A 20,367-nucleotide genomic window follows, 5' to 3' on the forward strand; every position below is an offset into this window, starting at 1 on the left:
CCTCCAGAAAAGCAGTTTCCTGATTGATCAGCCATGCTCAAGTGGGATCCTCCTTACCTGCTGTGTATTCTGACTTGGTGAATCGGGGAGGCTGGTCATTGATGTCATCCAGAAAGACCCGCACATCTTGCAGGGTCATGTCAGTGCTGAGGTCCATGGCTTGGATCCTGGCTGCCCGGCGACCCTGGGGGGGTGTCCAGTTCCTATTACTAGAGGCTTTGACAATGATAGAATAGAAAGCCTCTTTCTCTCGGTCCACGTCCCGCAGCACCTGCAATGTCCCTTCCCGACTCAGCTGGAAGTTGTTCTCTCTGTTACCGGCTAAAAAAAAGAGTACGAGTCAGATTTTCTTCAAATCTGTTCCTTCCTAAAATGGGATATTTATAATAGCAGGAGTGTTAAAAAGCAGAAATGGGCAGAGAAATTCAAGTTAGGTTCCCTCTGATTCATTCCTCCCTTAATCTCTACAGTCCAATATTATGGGTTGGTCCTACCAGGTGGAATGAAGGTGCCTGTGGGAAAAAATTATCAGGTCATGGAGGGCTGATTTTTCTAAAGGTGCACCTAGATGCGGCCCTCCACAGCTGTGTGCCACTGATGTTGCCGCCAAAAAGGCTCATCCCTGTGCACCCTCTTCCTTGGGTGAATTGCTGTGATGGGTTGAGGTTAAAGCCTCCTCCTCACCACAGCAACTTCCAGCAGCATCAGTGCAATGAAGGCAGGGGGAGACATAACTTCCCTTCCCACTGCAGTGATACTATTCAATGTTGCTAGGAAGGGGAGGTTAAAGCCTTTTTTGATACCTGCAGTAGGATTTGCTGGGCAGTGTGTACGTGTGTGTGTGTGTGTACATGCATGCATGGTTCTGTATGTGTGTGACATGTGGGTATGTATATGTGCATTTGTGTGATATGTGTCTGGGGCTTTGCCGACCACCCAACACCCTACATGGTTCTCCACCTGGGGGAAGTTGTCAACCCCTAACCTAGATATACATAGCTGGAGTAGTGACCCAGCTATGGATCTGCACTCTACCCATATTAGCCAGATGTACAACTTTCCTCAAAGAATCAAGATTGGAAACAACCATTGTTTCTCTTTCTAGCTAAACCCCAGCTGTATGGAGTGCTGATTGGTACTCCTTCCCCGCCACTTATAGTTTCCACCTGCCAATGCAGAATCCTGATTGGCTGGCATTTGTGACAATCACAGATCCCTACCCATCAGTGTTTTAAGTAAAGAAAAAAGGAAAAAAATATTAACTTAAAAAAAATCTAAGTAAATGGTTTAAGGGCGCAATCCTAAGTAGATAGGCGGCCGCCTCTGACCTCAGAGGCAACTGCCTATCCAAAGCAAGGCAGGAGAGGCACGGGGGGATTGTTCCCTCCGCGCCTCTCCTACCTTGCTCTTTTTCGCTAGACAGCCATTTTTGGCTGTCTAGCAGCGGGGGGGCTGGCCGGGAGAGGAAGCTGCCATACGACACATAGAATGTGTTGTACGCACAGCTGCGCTCTCCCTACCCCAGAACACCCCCCAGCCCCACCCCTTTTCAGTCGCTCCATGCTCATCTTACGAGCACAGAGGATAGGGCTTCTCTGCACTGCCTCTGAGGCAGTGCGGATGAGCGGGGAGGTCAGTTCTCTGGGAACCAACCTTGGTGAGCAGGCTCCGAGGTCGGTTCCCGGAATAGACCATATCCTATGGTCCGCTAGACAGTGTCTAGCAGGCCATAGGATTGCTCTCTTATTGAATAAAAATGTCATGAACCTGAATTGTTTTCTTTCAGAAAGGTCTCCCTGACACAGGGGGTGGGGGAAAGAGATATTAGGAAATGAATGTTGAAATTGTTATGTTTATGTATGTATTTGTCTTCAGAGAGGGAGCTGAGGTTGTGCTATAGCAGAAAGAAATGCATGTAAGCAGGTACATCTGGACAAAGCCAAGGAAAACCTCTGTCATAATATAACAGTGCAGCACTGCTAGGCTGCGTGTAAGCAGTGGTTAGAGTTATGCCAGTTTGTAAGCTGCTTTTACACTCAGGGAGTTTCAAAAGTCCTTTCCAATACCATGTTGGGGACTTGGGGTCTCCTGCTGTTACAGGACAAAAAATGTTGGAAAGCCTGTTGGGTGCACACAAGCCACTGTGTACACCCAAATGGGTACCTTGGATTGTGGCTGTAAAACCGAGAATCTAACCTGGGAAGAGGAGGCCAGACAGATTTCAGCCTTAATAACAACCTTTAACAATGTTTTAATTAAACACTGAACAGATGCTGTATTTGAAGTTGAATGAGTGATGTAAGAACATAAGAAGAGCCATGCTGGATCAGACCAAGGGTCCATCTAGCCCAGCACTCTGTTCACACAGTGGCCAACCAGCTGTGGACCAGGAACCCACAAGCAGGGCATGAGTGCAACAGCACCCTCCCACCCATGTTCCATGACCAGGAACCCACAAGCAGGGCATGAGTGCAACAGCACCCTCCCACCCATGTTCCCCAGCAACTGGTGTAGCCTCTGGTACTGGAGGTAGCACATAGTCATCAAGACTAATAGCCATTGATAGCCTTTTCCTCCAGGAATTTGTCCAACCCCCTTTTAAAGTCATCCAAATTGCTGGCCATCACTACATCCTGTGGTAGCAAATTCCTAAGTTTAAATATGCGCTGTGTGAAGAAGTATTTCCTTTTATCTGTCCTGAATCTCCCACCAATCAGCTTCATAGGATGACCCCAGGTTCTAGTATTTTAGTATCTCCCTTAGAGAGGGAGAAAAATGTCTCCCTATCCACATTCTCCACACCATGCATAATTTTGTAGACCTCTATCATGTCTCCCCTTACCCTCCGTTTTTCCAAGTTAAACAATCCCAGCTGTTGTAACCTTCTGTCATAGGGGAGATGCTCCAGCCCCTTGATCATTTTAAGTGCCCTTTTCTGCACCTTTTCCAGCTCTACAATATCTTTTTTTTAGGTGTGGTGACCAGAACTATACACAGTATTCTGAGCGTGGTCACACCACAGATTTCTTTAAGGGCAGTATGATATTGGCAGTTTTATTCTCAATTCTGTTTCTAATTATGCCTAACATGGAGTTTGCCTTTTTTACAGCAGCCACACACTGGGTTGACATCTTCACTGAACTGTCCACCACAACCCCAAGATCTCTTTTCTGGTCAGTCACCGCTAGCTCAGATCACATCAGGCTATACTTGAAGTTGGGATTTTTTGCCAACATGCATCACGTTACACTTGCTTACACTGAGCCGCATTTGCCATTTAGGTGCCCATTCTCCCAGTTTGGAGAGATCCTTTTGGAGCTCTTCACAACCCCATTTTGTTTTAACCACCCTAAATAATTTGGTGTCATCTGCAAACTTGGCCACTTCACTGCTTGCTCCTAATTCCAGATAGTTTATGAACATGTTAAAAAGCATTGGTCCTAATACTGATCCCTGTGGAACCCCACTATGCACGTCCCTCCATTGGGAGAATTTGCCATTTATTCCTGCTCTCTGCTTTCTGTTCTTTAACCAGTTACTGATCCATAAGAGGACCTCTCCTCTTATTGCATGACTGCTAAGTTTGCTCAGGAGTCTTTGGTGAGGGGCTTTGTCAAAAGCCTTTTGGAAGTCCAAGTAAACATGTCTGCCAGATCACCCCTGTCTACCTGTTTATTGGCACTCTCAAAGAACTCTGAAAGATTAGTGAGACAGGACTTACCTTTGTGGAAGCTGCGCTGATGCTTTTTAAGCAGGGCTTGTCCTTCTATATGCTTACTAATTTATCTTTAATAATGCCTTCAACCAATTTACCTGGAACACACGTTAAGCTAACCGGCCAGTATTTTCCTGGATCCCCCCTGGATCCCTTTTTGAAAATTGGTGTTACATGGTCATATTCCAGTCCCCCGGTATAGAGGCTGATCTTAGGGACATGTTGCATATTTTGGTTAGAAGATCAGCAATTTCATATTTGAGTTCTTTGAGAACTCTAGGATGGATACCATCTGGGTCCGGTGATTTATTTGCTTTCAATTTATCAATAAGGCTGAGAACTTTGTCTTTTGTCACCACTATTTGCCTCAGTTCCTCAGACCTCCTTCCTGAAAACATCCATTCAGGCACAGGTATCTCTCCTAAATCTTCTGCAGTGAAGACAGATGAAATGAATTCATTATGTTTCTCTGCAATCTCCTTGTCCTCTTTCAGTACTCCTTTTTAACTCCATTGTCATCCAGCCTTCCAACTGCCTCCCTAGTTGGTCTTCTGCTTCTGATATATTTAAAGAAATCTTTATTGTTGGCCTTGATTGTTGGCAATATGCTCTTCAAAATGCTCTTTTACATTGCCTTTGGGCAAGCTTGTGCTCTCTTTTGTTTTCCTCACTTGGGCAAGACTTCCATTTTCTGAAGGAAGCTCTCTTTTCTCTAATAGCTCCCTTAACACTGCTGGTTAACCATGCCAGCGACCTCTTGGACTTGGTGATACATTTCCTAACCTGTGGTATACATTTTAGATGGGCTTCTATTATTGTCGTTTTGAGTAATTGCCAAGCATGTTGAAGGGATTTAACCGTCTTGATTCCCCTTTTTAACTTCCTTTTCACCAGTTCCCTCATTTTAGAGAAGTTTCCTCTTTTGAAGTCAAATGTGACTGTGTTGGACTTCCTGGGCATTTTCCATGTAAATATATATTAAATCTGATAGCACTGTGCTCACTGTTTCCAATTGGTTCAACAACATTTACATCTCATACTAGGCCCTGGGCGACACCACTTAGGATTAAATCCAAGGTCGCCTCCCCTCTGGTTGGTTCCATGACCACCTGTTCTAGGGCACAATTGTTTAGGGCATCGAGAAATGTAACGTCTTTGTCATGGCTGGAACATGCATTTATCCAATCAATGTGGGGGTAACTGAAGTTGCCCATTATTACAACACCTCCTTGTTTGGAGGCCTCTCTGATTTTGTCTTCCGTCTCAAGGTCACTCTGAGCATTCTGGTCTGGGGGACAATAGCACGTTCCTAGCACTACATTAGTTTTGGGGCCTGGTATTGTCACCTACGGTGCTTCTGTAGAAGAGTCTGCCCCTTTTAGGTGTTCTAGTCCGCTTCACACTATGCCCCCTTTGACGTACAGGGTAACACCTCCCCCAGTATGCCCTTCCCTATCCTTCTGATAGAGTTTATATCCAAAGGTGACCATATCCCACTGGTTCTCTCAGCTCCACCAGGTTTCTGTAATGTCCACTATATCCAGGTTTTCCTTTAAAATCAAGCACTCCAATTCTCCCATTTTGGCTTGGAGGCATCTAGTAAAAGATAAAAACACCTATACACGGTATCCTTCCCCAGATGCCTTTGGTGTATGCATCTTTTGCTATGGGACGTTGTCACCTTTGATTGGCTATGATGTTCTACCATGTACTCCTGGCCTATTTCCTCCCCTTCCACATTTGGCCAATCAAAAATATTTTCATCTTCATCCCTTTGGGATGATTTAACCCGAACTGAATGCTTCCCAGCTCCTGTCGGCTTTCCCCCAGGGTTTAGTTTAAAAGCTGCTCTGCTACCCTTTCTATGTTTAGCCCCAGCAGTCGGGATGTAACTGAAGATGATACAGGCATAAAACAATATTAAAACAATCAAAGGAAAGATATGAAAAAGAAGGAAAGCCTACCTGCAATGAAGTAATAGACAACAGCATTGGAGCCCTCATCAGCATCCACTGCTCCAGTGACGTTCCCGACAATGGTACCAGGGCGCGAGTGCTCAAGCATAGAAAGAACCTGGTAAGGTGGGGCCCCTCTCTGGGGGGGGGGAGAACGGGTGAAACAGGGCAATAAACATGCATGACATCACAGTGCAAAGCGGTAAACAACATGCAATGCTCTCCGCCACCGTGCCGGGGAACCTTTCTTGGCCCAAGGGCCACATTGGCTCCAGGGAAGCATGTGGGGCCCACAAGCCAGGAGGAGGTAGAACAAGAACACAAAGCAGGCAGGGCCACCCCCTCTTTCCCTTATTCTCTTTCTCACACGCTCCATTCATGCACACCATTCGTTTTTTTTCTCACTCTCTTATCCCCCCATAAACTACCCATCCTAAATCTCATGGCTTCAGTAAATGTATGTTCCTCCCCGCCAGCACCCACAAATTGGCACCTACCCAAAAAGTAGCCCAAATAATTTTTCTCCTCCCAAACCATTTCCTCCTTCCAGCACTGGCATTGTTCTTGTAGGAAATATCCAAGGCATTGCCCTTTTAAGAAGCATTTCCCCTCTAAGAAAGCAAAGTTGGTCAGGTTTTGTTTTGTTTTTTCCTTCCCTTTGGAGAAGAATTGGAGAAAGCAGTCTAAACGGGGCTGAAGGAGGAATGGCTGTAAGGCGAGAAAAGCCCCCTCTACAAGGACTGTTCAGTGAGGCAAAGGGGGGGAAGTCTCCTAATGCAGCCTCCTAGCCAGCTAAAAGAAGCAACTTTACTCTTTCCTTTGTTCTCTTGTGGGGACCTCGGTTATCCTTTTATTTCTGAAAGAAGTTTAATTTGTTCATGTTTTGTTTCAGGGCAGGGCCTTTTTTTCTTTTTTCTGTCTCCCTTCCCTATTATTCTTACAAAGAGTTAACCATGGGAACCACTGCCCTCTAGGTATACTACCTATCTATAGCTGTACATGCTTTGAATATGAAAGCTCCCAGGTTCAATCTGTGGAATCGCCACTTAGAAGATTTTAGGATTCAAGATCTCCAGATGGAAAGATCTAGAGAGCAGGATGGGTGGCACTTCGCTGGATGAGCAGTGATATGGCTTACTAATAGGATTCACTTTATCTCATCACCTTTACACTAAAAACATTCTTCTCATAAAGCTGAAAACTGTTCTGTCTTTGAGTGTTACGATCTCAGGCATAGATTTCTCCTTTATGTTTGAACAGGCTGCCATGATCGAAATGAAGTGATATGAAACTTTCCCCTACAGTTAAATGTAACAAATAAAAACATTTCCTGAATCTTCAGGGATTCTGAGTTAATGTTTGCTGAAAATGTTCTGCAAAGGGCATCCTGTGAAACCAACAGCTGCTTTTTGTATCACTCCTAAAGGAATCCTGTTGTATCTTGGGATCTGATATTCCACAGCTCCAATGAAGTCCAGTAGGGGAAGGGATAGACCTGCTTACAGGCGGCCTCAGGAACACGGGTTCATTGTCGTCAATATCATCCAGTGCCACCTGCAGGGGCTGCATGGTCTCATATGGTGGCTGGCCTTGATCGCATGCCACAATGATCAGCTGTGGGAAAAATACAGAAAAAATGGTCATCTACTTAGCCTGCTGCTGGAAAGAGCAGAGGCTCCAGAGGAAACCAATATTTCTCCGTACTTTTCTCCCGCTCCACCAGAAGCACAAAAGGAAGACCTAATCCTGAGTCAGATATTTGAGCCAGAAAGTGGAAACAGTAAACAGATTGATGCTATCAACTGGAAGGCAACCGTAAACTTACAAAATTGGTCAAGGAAACTGTTCAGTGTATCAGTTCTGTCTTTGGTAGTTGTGTGTGTGTATATTCAGAAGTGGGGAAGGGATAAAAGATGCCTTTTCTCCTCCCTGCCATCCTGTGCTGTGTTATATAGTGCTAGAGGGCTTCCCCAAATCTGAGCATTTAATAGCTCTGTGGTGGCAGGGATGGGACACACAGTTCTGGAGAGTGAGAAGATACCTGTTTTCCTTCCCCTTCTTCTGTAACATCCCTGTGTAGTTCAAGGGGCAGGATTCTTTTCACGTATCCCCAACCCACCCCTCCAGGATATATACTATAAGCGGTCAGGGGCATATGGTCATTTCCCTCTCTCCCCCTGCCCTCCATTTTCCTTTGTTTGTTTTGTTTTCAATTGATACTTTAATAGCCTGGATCTAGATATTGAAAAAGTGAGATTTGCAGAATGTTTTTGTTACAACGTGGGAAGTGTTTGTTTTCAAGGAACATTTCCTTGACTGGAAAAGCCATCTTTCCACTTCAGGAAATAATATGGAGATGAATGACAACAGTTTATGTGTTTCCAACATTAAGTGCGGTGGCATAGGCCAACTTTTCACAACCATTGTGCACTTTTCACAATTGTTGTGAAAAGTTGAGCTATAAGGCCTTTTCTGAGATTTCCCTCTTGACTATAACTATAACATTCCACGTCTCAACTGCTCTCAGCCATAGACTTAACTGACAGACCACAGGCGTACAATTTTTTTAAGCATCGTGCCACCGCCCCCTCTGCTCACAACCTATCAGTGTTGACAGGGAAGGTCTATCAATGGTGTTGTAACCACATTTGGCTAGACACAATTACAGAGCTCTGTGTGATCAGAGATCCTGATAAGGCAACTGTCCCCCTCCATGCTTACAAAAATTGAATGCATGAACAGGGCTACAGTTTGCTCAACTTCTGGTTTATTTACACCCGTTTTTTTCTTCTCAATGTGTTCAACTGCCATCAAAAAGACCTACTACAAGCTGAAAACTGGACACCTCTACAGTTTAAACATTCACTCTCCAAATCTTAAATAAAAAGTTAACAACAACAACATCCCTCCTGGTAACTATGATGAAAATAAACCCTGGGAGAAAATGTTTCTCAGGGAAAACACAGATCCAGGCCCACAGTTAAAGTAGAGTTTGGAGTGGCTGGTTGTAGGTATGCCATTATATTCCAGATGTGCCTTCCTACTAACCTTAGCTGTATTGAGAGATTTCTCTGTTAATTTTGTTAACCAAGTTTTATTTATTATTTAAATGCTCTTGAATATATAAAATAGACCTAGGTGGTTCAAGTTTAAGCTGTTTCTCTGCCATGGAAGTCTGAAGGTGAAGGACTCCGGTCTTCCTCCAAATTCCTTAGAGCAGTATACATGTAGTTGCCATCCAGGCTGCTTACAGGGCCAGAACTGGTTAGCTGCAGCTGCTGAACTGCATCTTGTGCCTTTGTCCATTTGCAAGAAACTTTCAAGGTTTTCCCCCACCCTCAAAGATGCACTATGTTGTCATGAATGCGAGTGGGCAGTTCAGAGCTCCTGACAGTGTTTACAACTGTAGAAGGAAGGAAGTCAGAAGTAAAGGAAGCAATGGCTGTAATGAAGCAGTCAGCAGCTGTGGAAGAGAGAAACGGAAGTACCCTGTTGGGAAGGGCACTGTAGCAACAAATGTGGAGTTAGATTTCAAAAAGACACAGTTCTGTCAATGTAGAAGCCTAAAGCTCAAGACAGGTCTAAAAATGCAGAGCTGTCTCTCCCTGAGATGTAGGAGGAAAGGAAAGAAAACAGGCAGGACAATTCATTACAAAATCTGAAACTGTGAAAGAGTCTTCAGCTTAAAAGTGGGATCTGGAAACAGAATCCCTTTATCTCTACAGAACTTCAATAAAGAGGTTCAGCACACACAACTGATAATTTTCTAACCTGAGGGTTACCACAATAACCATATGACATGAATGGCAATGCAAGTATTAAGAGGTTCCAAAATAATTCCCCATTAAAAAAGCAAAAATAAGTAGCAGACTCTACTGAGGAACTCTTAGTTGTACAATTGGAATCATATTAGTGAGAGTGTCAAGAAAGGATTTTGCTGTGTGACAGGCTGAAAGTGTCATTTATACTTTGATTGGAGACCATGCAAGTCCCTAGTCTTTAAAAGTGAGGAGTTAATCCAGGACAAGACAGAGAGGAGCTACTTTAGTGGCCATTTCACAGTACAAGACTTAGGAGTACCAAACTTTCCTGGCATTCAGTAGAACTCCAAAAACTAATCTGGAGGAACGAGGCATCAAACTCAGATATCCAAGGAGTGTGGGATGGGTTGCAGTATTTGACTGTATGGCTTTCTTCACATGAAGCTTTTATTCTATGATTGAGATTGCTCCTTCACGGAAGTCAGCAGGGTCTTTACATGACACCTCCAGGGCGTCTCCTGCACTAAATGCCCTTTGTTCTGTTTTTAAATAGATCGCAGATAATCAGCTATCAAATTAGCCCATTGTGTTCCACTTGAGTTCCCTCTGTGAAAAGAAGAAAAGCAGCAGAAGAGGAGCAAGATCAATGACAGATATGGGCTCTCTTCACACCTGGCATTTTATTCCACTACAAACTGGTCCTTTTGATTCCTGATCCTTTCCTTGATTTAGACTGGCCCTGTAAACAGGCATCTCGCATAGCGTGACCCTCCACATTATACCTTTTCATTGCTGGGTGGAGCCTCATGGAACAATCAGGACAGAAGGGGGCTGCTGGCTCCTTGCCCCCTCCCCTCCCCTCCCCTGATCATTGTCTCCTGTAACATGATTGATGGCTCTGCCCATCCCTCCACTCCTCCACAGCAGAAGGGAAGTCGGAAGCCCTTCTAGTGGCCTGCATAGTAGGCTATGGAAGCTGGTCCCCTCCTTCCTCTGACTTTGTGGCGAGGAAGAGAGAGTCTTCTTGGTGGCTTACCCTGAGATTGCTGGCGCTGCTAGTCCTTCTCTGCTAAATATGTCAGTGTGCAATGGAATTAAATGCAGTATATTGCTTGCACTACTGAGTTTGAAGGGTATACTGATTTCCGGGTTCCTAACTACAGAAGTAAGAAATCCATAAACTGACTTGTATACAGTCAATGCACCAAGCCATCACTAGCAGCCCCCCCACCCCCAAGGCGACCGCTTCATTAGACCTGGCTTGCTTCCCCCTCCCGCACTGTTGTTGCTCTTCCCCCTTATTCTGGCTTCCCAACGACCCCGCAAGGTGGGCTAGGAGAAGAGATAGTGGCTGGCTTTCTCCCCCACCCCACCCCCAGTGCTATTGTTGCTCTTCCCCCTTATTCTGGCTTCCCAGTGACCCTGCAAGGTGGGCTAGGAGAAGAGATAGTGGCTGGCTAGGTGGGAGGGAGTACTATAGAAAACCACCTCACCATTACTGCCTTATTTAAAACAACTCCACACACACAAAATAAACCATTAAAAATGACCATTCCAAGCTCTGTATGATGAATTTATTCAGGGGAGGAGAAAAGGCACTTTTAATACCCATTGAAATCCTAACTGTCAAGCCTTTCTCCTGCATGGCTGAGAAGGGCGACTCCCCCATCCACCCTCGGAGGAAAAAAGCCCATCAGTCTGATGAGCAAAAGGGAGAAGAACCAGTCAGTGAAGTCAATGGGAGGAAGTTCCAAGTAAATGCATTGGAGGGGATGCACGCCTATGCATGCCTACTCAGAAGCAAGCCACACAGATTTCAATGGCACTTACTCCCAGGAAAAGAAAGCCTTACAGCCAATGAATTTACTCAGAAGTAAGCATTGCTGTGTTCAGGGGATCTCGGGGCCCGTAGTAGAATGGGAAAGAGGCAGACACAGTCACTGGAAGCCCAGTCAGTGACTTGCCCCCCCCATTTGTTGTCATTACAATCCAGTACCCGCCCACACGATGAGGGACAAAGCAGAAATAAACAACAGGGAGGAAATGGCAATTTTGGTCACAAGCACAGAAAATGCCGGGTTTTCCCCCTTCTCAGGTAACACAGAAAGAGGGAGTGGAAGTTGTGAGATAGCAGCAGGCGAGCAGCGGCGTCATCTAAAGCTCCAGTGAAAACCAGTGATTAAAGAAGAACGATCCTGCTAAAAAACTCAGGTGTGAAGAGAGCCCATGGAAGACTCAGATACGGGGAGAAGGAGGGGGAAAGGAAGCAGGTGAAAAAGAGAGTTGTTGTGATCCTGCATTTAAAACAGAAGCAGAAAGCCCCATTTTAAATGCAGGATTGTAGGCTGGAGTAGAGATGCCCTATGTCTAAGAGACTGGATCAGGTTTGGGTAAGAAGAGAAGTGTATTGCTGCCCTCCAAGGAGAGATGTTTGCAATACCTTGACTGACAGGGCCAATAAGGATGCATGGAGTTTTGTCACAGAGTTTTGTCTTTGGTATGAGGGGGAAAGGACGGCATGCATATGCCAGGGGGAAGTGCCATGGAATGGTGACTACATCTGCTATGGATGTCAGGTCCCTTTCAGCTTGGGCACAAGACTTGTGGCATTTGACATTTCTCTACAATGGCAAATAATTCAATTTCAGTTTCTTCTCGCCTGCAAAATATATGACAGATATAAACTCTGAGTATCGGAGACAACTCATGAAGGTGATAGCCTGACTTGATACGGAATCAGCAAGAGCACTGTCTATCCTGGGTATATGTACAGCCAAGGGTCTGATAGTGATGGACTGCCTATCTTCAGATCTTCTCTGCAAGCCTACATAGAGGAGGAGATGACTGAGTACTCCTTGCTGGTTAATGTTTCGAGGGTGCTTCCAGGTGGAGGGGGCCCTAGCACTAACAACCAGAAGGCACTGTGCAGCAGGTCTGCCTTTTCTTACAAAGCAGATTTTGCACAGTAAGAAAAAGTGGTGGGAAAACACAGGAGGTCTATGAGTGGAAGACAACATTGCATGGACCCTGCTTGTAAGATTCTGTGAATGAGGCAAAGCGATGGTGTGATTAAAGCCTCATCTGGAAGCACCCAAATATGTGGTGATGGTTGCTATTGTCCAAACCACGGGGTGCAGGACCAAGTCCAGCCCTCTGCGGCTCCCAATCCAGCCCTCCAGGTTCCCCAGAAGGCCAGAACACTTTCCCCCAACCACCAATTGTATTATGCAGTTTCTTGCCAATTCTAAAGGTTGAAATGCCTCTCCTATGGCTTGGCTACTGACAGTAAGAGCTTTAAGCTAAAATGTGCTGGTGTTTGGTTTTTTTTGGCCCCAACCCTTTTGCCTTCGGCCTCACCCATCACTGGAATGCAGCCCCTGAGAGCTTCTCCAAAACGGAATTTGGCCCTCAAGCTGAAAGAGGTTCTGCACTTCTGGTCCAAACCACGGTCTGGAGAATCCAACCTTGTCTAAGCAACCAAAGGGGACTTTGTTGCTGCAGAACCACAGATAGCTTGAGGAGGAAGATATGCTGCTGTGGTACCAGAGGTATCCACAAGCAAAGGCCTCAGTCTTAAAGACTTTGAACTGAAAGCTTCTGAAGCAGAGGACACAGAGCTCAAGAACTCAGATAAATGATGAATTGAGCATTAAGGATCTAGAATCTGTTCTAGATGTTGAAGACTTCACAGATGAAGTAGGCTTTGAAGGTGATGTGGAATCAATGGTCATAGAGGGTTTAAGAGACTCAACAGAAGATTCTGAAGATATGAAGTACAAAATGGAGACCCATGAAGACAGAGAGAAACCAAATGGCAGAACAGAAGAAGGACATGTATTTTATCTATACCTTGAAGGGCTTTCTTCCACATGATAGCTTGTAGTTGCTAGGATTATAGTTCTCAGGTTTTTTGGTGAGTTTCTGAAGGTGTTTACAGTACTTTACAACATGACCCTCACTTAAGCAGACTAGGCAAGAGTCATACAAATTAGTTTCTGAGATCTTATTACCATATTCCTGACATGTCTTTACTAACAAGACTTTACTAACTAGATAGAAAAAAAAAAACAATGAAAGGAAGATGAACTAAAGGAAAGATAAGCAAAGACAATTGCTGATTGTTGCAGTAATGGAGATCAAAGGAAGAAACAGCTTGAAGAGAAAAGTATTTCTGTTGCTGCTCTCTGAAGTCAGAAAGGAATTAAACAGGCATGTGCTGGCTTGATGTTCAACACTTCTGCACATGGCTGAGAGGGAAGGGGGCAGCGCTCCCAAATAAAGGGCAGTGCTTTGCTTTGCAGCATGGCAATCTCCCAATAAAAAAAAACACACACAATTTAAATCATCTTAAAAGATTAAATTAAAACCAGGAGAGGCAGGTAGCCTGGTGGGCACTAAGATAAGTGTTCATGAGCACACCCAGACTTAGAGATTTTGGATCAGCAAATCCTTCCTGAAATGAGGAGGCTGAGTAATAATACCTCCAGGGCCAATGTCTCTATTTAACTTGAGGAAGCCTGAATTGTGGAACTCCCTGCTACAAGGAAATAGCTATGGCAAAGAATTTAGCAATTTTCAAGGAGGGATTAGATATCAATATAAAATTAGATCAGGAACTGCCAGTTTATTATGCCAAGCTCCACCTCTATCTGCCAACGTTTCGTGACTGGCTCTGGCTCTACAACAGCATTTTGTGACTGGTGGGCCTCAGCCATTTTCAGCTCTCTCAAGCAGGCCCTGAGGTAGAAAGTCAGAGAAACCCTGGTTTATCCGAAAGTGTGCATATACACAAAAAACAGTACATATGCTGTACTTGTATGCTATTACAAGTGTTGTAGCCATGCATGCTATGCACAAGCAAAAGAAAGAAATTGGCCCCACCAACTCTAAACCTCACCAGCTGCCACTGGCTAGAGACTTATAAATATCGTGGCAGTCTGCATTATCTTGCTGGTTCATAAGCTGTGTAGGCTTTGACTAACCATACCACATCAGTATAGTTTTCTCAATTCCCTAATCCTGTGCTGGTGTTTCACACTTGTTATTCTAGTCTGAGTCCTCCTCCTGCCCAGGTATCTTAATAACGTTTGGACACACCTTTGGTTGGGCTTGAGAACCTTCTGGGCAAGTATTCCGCAGCTGGCTGATCATAGAATCATAGAATCATAGAATAGTAGGGTTGGAAGGGGCCTACAAGGCCATCGAGTCCAACCCCCTGCTCAATGCAGGAATCCAAGTCAGAGCATCCCTGACAAATGGCTGTCCAGCCTCGTCTTGAAGGCCTCCAGTGTGGGAGAGACACTGGAGGACAAGTCTTGGAGGACAAGACACTGGACAAGTAATAATTTTGGGCTACTCCTGTGAAAGTCCCAACATTCTTGCCCTAGGACTTACGCTGTACACAGCTTGCTTCTCTCGGTCCAGCCTCATTGCTGTCTGAATGAGCCCACTGGTGGGGGCAATGGTGAAGTATTCCCAGTCTTTATTTCCTGCACCAGTTTTGAGTAAGGTGTACTGCACAGCTCCATTGAGGCCCTCATCCTTGTCTGTGGCATAGACTTCATACACATTGGATCGCTGGGGGATTTCCTGTTTCCAGACACAAACACCATATCAGCTGAGGAAAGTGTTGGAGATGCACACGTATCGGTGTAGAGAGGGGAATCACATGTCCTATGAACATAAAAACCTGGCATCTGGACATACACATGCTTCTTCCTTCATTGACGTGTCCTCCCAAACATAATGAGAGGTTTTGCAGAAAATACCTCTTAAGCGCCACTAAACGTCCAAACTGAGTATTTGATATGCAGGAGCACCATGTTCTAAGGAGCAGTTTGCACATTACTTTCAATCAGATTCTTCAGAACTTGCAAGCTGTGTAACACATTAGTTGAAATGGAAACTCAAATATGTTTTGTTCTTTTGAAGGTTCTGAGAAGTTGCCACAATGGAGATCCATGAGCTCCAAGCTCACTAATTCCATTGCCACACCAACACCCCATTCCTACAAATGAAGAGAGCAGCTGAAAGTTATGTGTTAACCAGCCTTACTGCAATTTGAGATGCATATTAGATCAAACGGAACAACACCTGTTTTTTTTTTTAAATTCTAACCCAAATATACGTAGCCTATCACGGCAATAGGCAGGAACGCAAATGGCAGCCACTATGCCATTTGTGTCCCTGTCTTTTGCCGTGATAGGCTACGTATATATTTACGTAGCCTATCATGGCAAAAGACAGGGGTGCAAATGGCATAGTGGCCGCCATTTGCGTTCCTGCCTTTTGCCGGATGTCTGGCTGCAGGCCGCCCTGGCCAGCGGCTCCACGGAGTCGGACCGGAGCCGGCCAGGGAGGATTTCGGGGGGAGGGACGGAGTGCCTCCCCCCCACCGTGGATGTCCCTGGACGAAACCAGGTAAGTGTTTCGTACATCCCTACCCAAATGTCTTCGGTATTCGTTTGTACTGCTGCCACCTGATGGACTGATTCATCATTTCAGTTCCAGCCATTATGTTTTGTTCGCTAGAGAAGGAGAATCTAGAGATCATTGACAATGTAGCCAGACCTCTCGTATGTGTCCCAATTATATCAAACACGTGGGGGGAAATTAATGCGTGTGCATGCCCCCTACTACACCTCCCCCGCCCTCCCGGGAATAGGCTCCAGGACCATCCTACTCTTGAGCACATTCCCTCCCATCCACTTTAACTGCTGTAGCTGTAATGACTCATATACAGCCTCTGGGCTTACACAGTCAGGAGGCAGTGTAATGTGTGCATTTCAGAAGTGCTTGCACTGTAGTTCTGGAATTTTGGACATCAAGCAGCTATTTGACAAATGTGAGGCACTGTTTTGTTTTTCAGGATTATTGTGCCTTCACTGCCCACTCACTGAGCAAGGGGGTGTCTCCACCAGCGATTTACTTAGAGCTGGGTGCTGGTTGAGGTCGTTAGGGACAGATGACGTCATGGCCATCCAGCAGCCGCCCTGGAGCTTATAAGGGAAAAACCGGATTTCCTGAGACTCCTTAAAGTCCGATTCTTTTCCTCAAGTCGGGTCCTCCCCAGTATAGTTGCTGTGTGCCCCAACCCCCGAATTGAGCTTGGGTATGCTAGCCCTGCCCAGGGGTGTGCCTTTCAATGTGACCCCATCAAGGGGTGTTTCCTGGGTGTTTCCCATTCCTGCACAAACCCATCAGTGTTTAATCAGAAGTAACTCCCATTGTGCTCAGTGAGGCTTGTCTCCTGAATGCCCACATCAGAATTTACAGAGATCTCCCTCAATTGGAATGGCACAGTTTAAAGCACATATTCCCTAAATGCTCTAAAGCGCAATCTCGAGGCTCCGATTCTCTGTTGCTTGGTTTATTGCCTTAGGAAGTAACTACTTCCCAGCTTTGTCATAGAGATTCTGCACAGTATCGGTTTGGTTACAGAGGGGGCTGGTTTCCCATCCCTGTGTTCTCCCTCCCCCCTTTCCTAGTACAAGATATGTGTGTCTACTTAGAAGTAACACCCACTGTGTTCAGTGAGGCTTGGGGTTCATTGGGAGGCTTCTTACAAATGCACACATCAGGGGTGTGTGTTTCTTTCACCCCTCCGTTACCACGATCAAGCGCAGCAATGGGCTACAAAGGGGGCTTGTCTTGGGAGGCTTGTTACAAATGCGCATAATGGGAAGTAACTTCTTCGCACCTTCCTTACGGAGCCTGGAATGGGGGGGGGGAACCTCTTTTACTGGTTGAGCAGCCCCCGCCACTCAGATGACATTCACTCCAACCCCCATTCCCCACTACCTGGAAGTAAGTTAAGCCACTTAGAATGGTGCGATGTACACCCTCATGGAGCCCTGCCCAGACCAAAAGTGGCAAAATGCGTGTGAGGCACTCCTCCCTTCTCCTTCCATTGTTGTGGAGACAGGGCCCAGGTCAGCTCTTAAAAGTTGGCTTTTGGGTTGTCATGTTGTGTGGTAAGCTATTTTGGCTCAGGGACATGTGGTCATGCTTCACCCACCAGTTCTTCCCACAGTTTCCATCACGACTCACTGCACAAATCTAGGAAACTGGAGTTGTCCACAGAGCCCAGATGTAGCCCCCAAGTAAGAACCCTAAAGTGGCATCTGTACACTGGAATGGGGAGTTAGGAGGATAGGTTTGGGAAGCCTCCAACCTGCAGGCCAATTTTGCCTGTGAGCCTGGCCCACAGAGGACTGGGTGGGGGTCATCCAGCCCCCAACTGAAAAGCAGTTCCCCATTCATGCCTTAAGCTGACCAACTATCATCTCCATTTCTAGCCTTTCCATTGTATGGAAAAGGTGCTTTCCAAATATAAATCAGAACCAGTTCAGATTCAGTCCAGACACTGATTCGATTCATATGGGCTGGCTAGGGATAACCTTTGGTACCTAGTTATGCAGCTTCATTAGTCAAGTAAGAGTAGCTCTTGAGCATGGTGAAAAAAATTGTGCTTGTTCGTTCCTATTAATTACCCTGCATAAGAGAGAAAAGTATCAACATGCTTCTGTCTATGAAAGCAAGTAAGAGACAAAAAATGAATCAAAGCAAATCCACATATGCACTTGCTGCAGAAATAAATGACATGGGTGTGTAACTTACAGAAGGCCAACCCCGGACCACTGTATCATACCAGAAGCATGAGATATTCTAGACAGGGGTTACCTCTTTAATGTGCAAGATGGTACCATTGGGAGGTCGGACAAATACCGGTCGATTGTCATTGATGTCAATAACATCCACCTGGAGCATAGTAGTCCTCCAGAGTGGTGGCCTTCCTTTGTCGGTGGCTACTACTGTCAGGTTGAACCTCTCGTAAGACTGCAGACGTCTGCGAGTTGTTATGAGCCCTGAGTCTTTATGAATTTTGAAGGCCTCTAAGGACAGAAGAGATGTGCCTCATTTTGGATACTGCATGAATTGTTTCATTACAAAAGTGGTACTGTAGCTTATTGCATAATATAATTGAGAAAGCAGCTGGAAGGCTGGAGCAGAATGGCTGAATAACAGAATTTGTGTGTCAACTAAGCACACTATAAATGCTTTCATGTTAGACTATGACCTGCGCAAATATCTATCAAACTAATATAAACTGGCCACTTAAAAACAAAAACAAAAACACAGAGCTAGTCTGTGCTTTTGAATATTTCTAGGATTTTAACCAGTCTGCCTCTAAAACTGTTAACATACCTATTGTTAGTGGAGCTACATACCTACTCCAGGTCCTTCAATATTGTATGTCACCAGTCCATTGTCTCCCTCATCAAGGTCAGTAGCAGTCATTGTGATCACAGAAGTCCCCGCTGGCTCGTTTTCATAGACGCTGGTGCTGTACTGTTTTTTGGCAAACTGCGGCCGGCAGTCATTGATGTCCAAAACTGTAACCAGCACCTGAAATCAAAGCAAACCATTAATGTAGTCCCAGGCAGAGAATGCCCTGGGGACACTGAAGACTGTGGTGAACTTCCCAGCCCATTAAAATGAAGTAATAATGGTGCATGCACCAAGCTAATGCAAAGATCTGGCTGTAGCAGACTCATTTTTGGTATGGACATTCTTTCTATGTGAGGAGAGATCCTTAAATAGGACTGGCACGGATACTGCTGCTCCATGGATCTGCCACATATTACACTGCTAATGTAGAAAAGTGAAACCATGTGGGATGGGCAGTTGCACGTGGGAAAGAATTCAGCAATGTTCCTCTCTCCAATCTGGCTTCTAATGCTGGTGTGTTTTTCATTATTTACAAGATCCTCCTGCACCTGCATGTGGTTTCTACATTCCCATGTTACTGGAACAGCATGGGGGGCAGCAATTGCAACGCTTCCATAAAGTAAAAACTGGACCTTAGTCTCTGGGTGCTTTCAGATGGAGGGACCCTAGCACTACCAATCAGGAGGTATTGTGCAGCTATTCTGTCTTTTCTTTCTTAGCAAATTCTCTGTGGTAAGAGAAAAGATGGAAGAAGTAGTGGAAAAACACAGGAGGGTTATGATAGGAAGACAACATTGTTGGTACCCCCACAAAAATCAGACAGGGTGATAAAAGCCTTGTCTGGAAGCACCTGCTGTCCATGCTACCTCTACAGCTCCTTCCAAGACATCTGTCCTTTTCATTGAATTCACAGCCCACTTCTTTCTTTCCCTTCTTGTGCTACAGCCTATGGTTTTGTTTATTTAAAAATTCACTATAAGCCCCTCTTCTGCTTTGAACTTTGATGCATCCATAATTACTGTTCTTGTCAGTGTTCCTTTACTTCACTTACTTTTTTCTTGTACCCACACTGTATCTTTCTTAGTAGATTCTAATAGAAATAACAAGTGAGCAAAGCAGGTGATATTTTGCCTCTTTGAAAAGAGCTGGCTACCCTGTGGGTGATTAAAAACAGGCAGTAAAGTTTCCATATTGCTTGGTTACCTGCACAGAGTTCTCTCGGCGGTTACTAGAAATGTCGTCTGGATTGTCCCTGGCTACAGCAGTCAATGTATAATGATCTTTCTTTTCCCGGTCCAGGGTTGATAGAATGTAGATATCCCCCTGGAACATACAAAGTCCTTTAGAAAGTTATTGGATGCATTCATGGATACTTACGGCACCACTGTGGAAACAGTAAAATCCAGGGAATTGGGAGTCAGGAGTGCAGTGTCTATTTCCAGCTACACAAGGCAAGTCTGAGCATACTGAATTTCCTGCAAGGGTGTCGGAATGGATTCAGTCAGACAATTGGTTCTTTTCCTACAAGACTTTTATAGTTACCAAGAATACATCTGCCCCCTATGCTGCAGTTCTGGTGCTGATGTCAGGGCCTTCATAAAATATGCCACGCATCAAGGACAGGTGGAAAAGTTTTGACAAAGGAAGGATCTAGTTTTGGTTACAATAGGACGAAGTATGGCAAGGTCTTCAAAAGTGTGGCATT

General features: G+C 45.2%; 1 protein-coding gene across 1 annotated transcript in view; it reads right to left on the reverse strand.

Annotated features, from left to right (window-relative positions):
• Positions 1–20,062, reverse strand: part of LOC146350725 (cadherin-23-like) — a 33,946-nt gene extending 13,884 nt beyond the window's left edge. Inside the window, exons 1-7 of the mRNA XM_084845517.1 lie at positions 19,866–20,062; positions 18,662–18,839; positions 18,114–18,325; positions 14,826–15,020; positions 7,174–7,284; positions 5,680–5,809; positions 58–321 (exon numbers count right to left, since the gene is read on the reverse strand). Coding sequence (XP_084701643.1) covers positions 58–321; positions 5,680–5,809; positions 7,174–7,284; positions 14,826–15,020; positions 18,114–18,325; positions 18,662–18,839; positions 19,866–19,994 — 1,219 coding nt within the window. The 5' untranslated portion in view covers positions 19,995–20,062. The remainder of the gene's footprint in view (positions 1–57; positions 322–5,679; positions 5,810–7,173; positions 7,285–14,825; positions 15,021–18,113; positions 18,326–18,661; positions 18,840–19,865) is intronic.
• Between the last annotated feature and the right edge of the window lie 305 nt (positions 20,063–20,367).

This window comes from Heloderma suspectum, chromosome 3, assembly GCF_057233095.1.
Source record: "Heloderma suspectum isolate Gila_16-S chromosome 3, 16-S_ref, whole genome shotgun sequence".
Lineage (NCBI taxonomy): Eukaryota > Metazoa > Chordata > Lepidosauria > Squamata > Helodermatidae > Heloderma > Heloderma suspectum.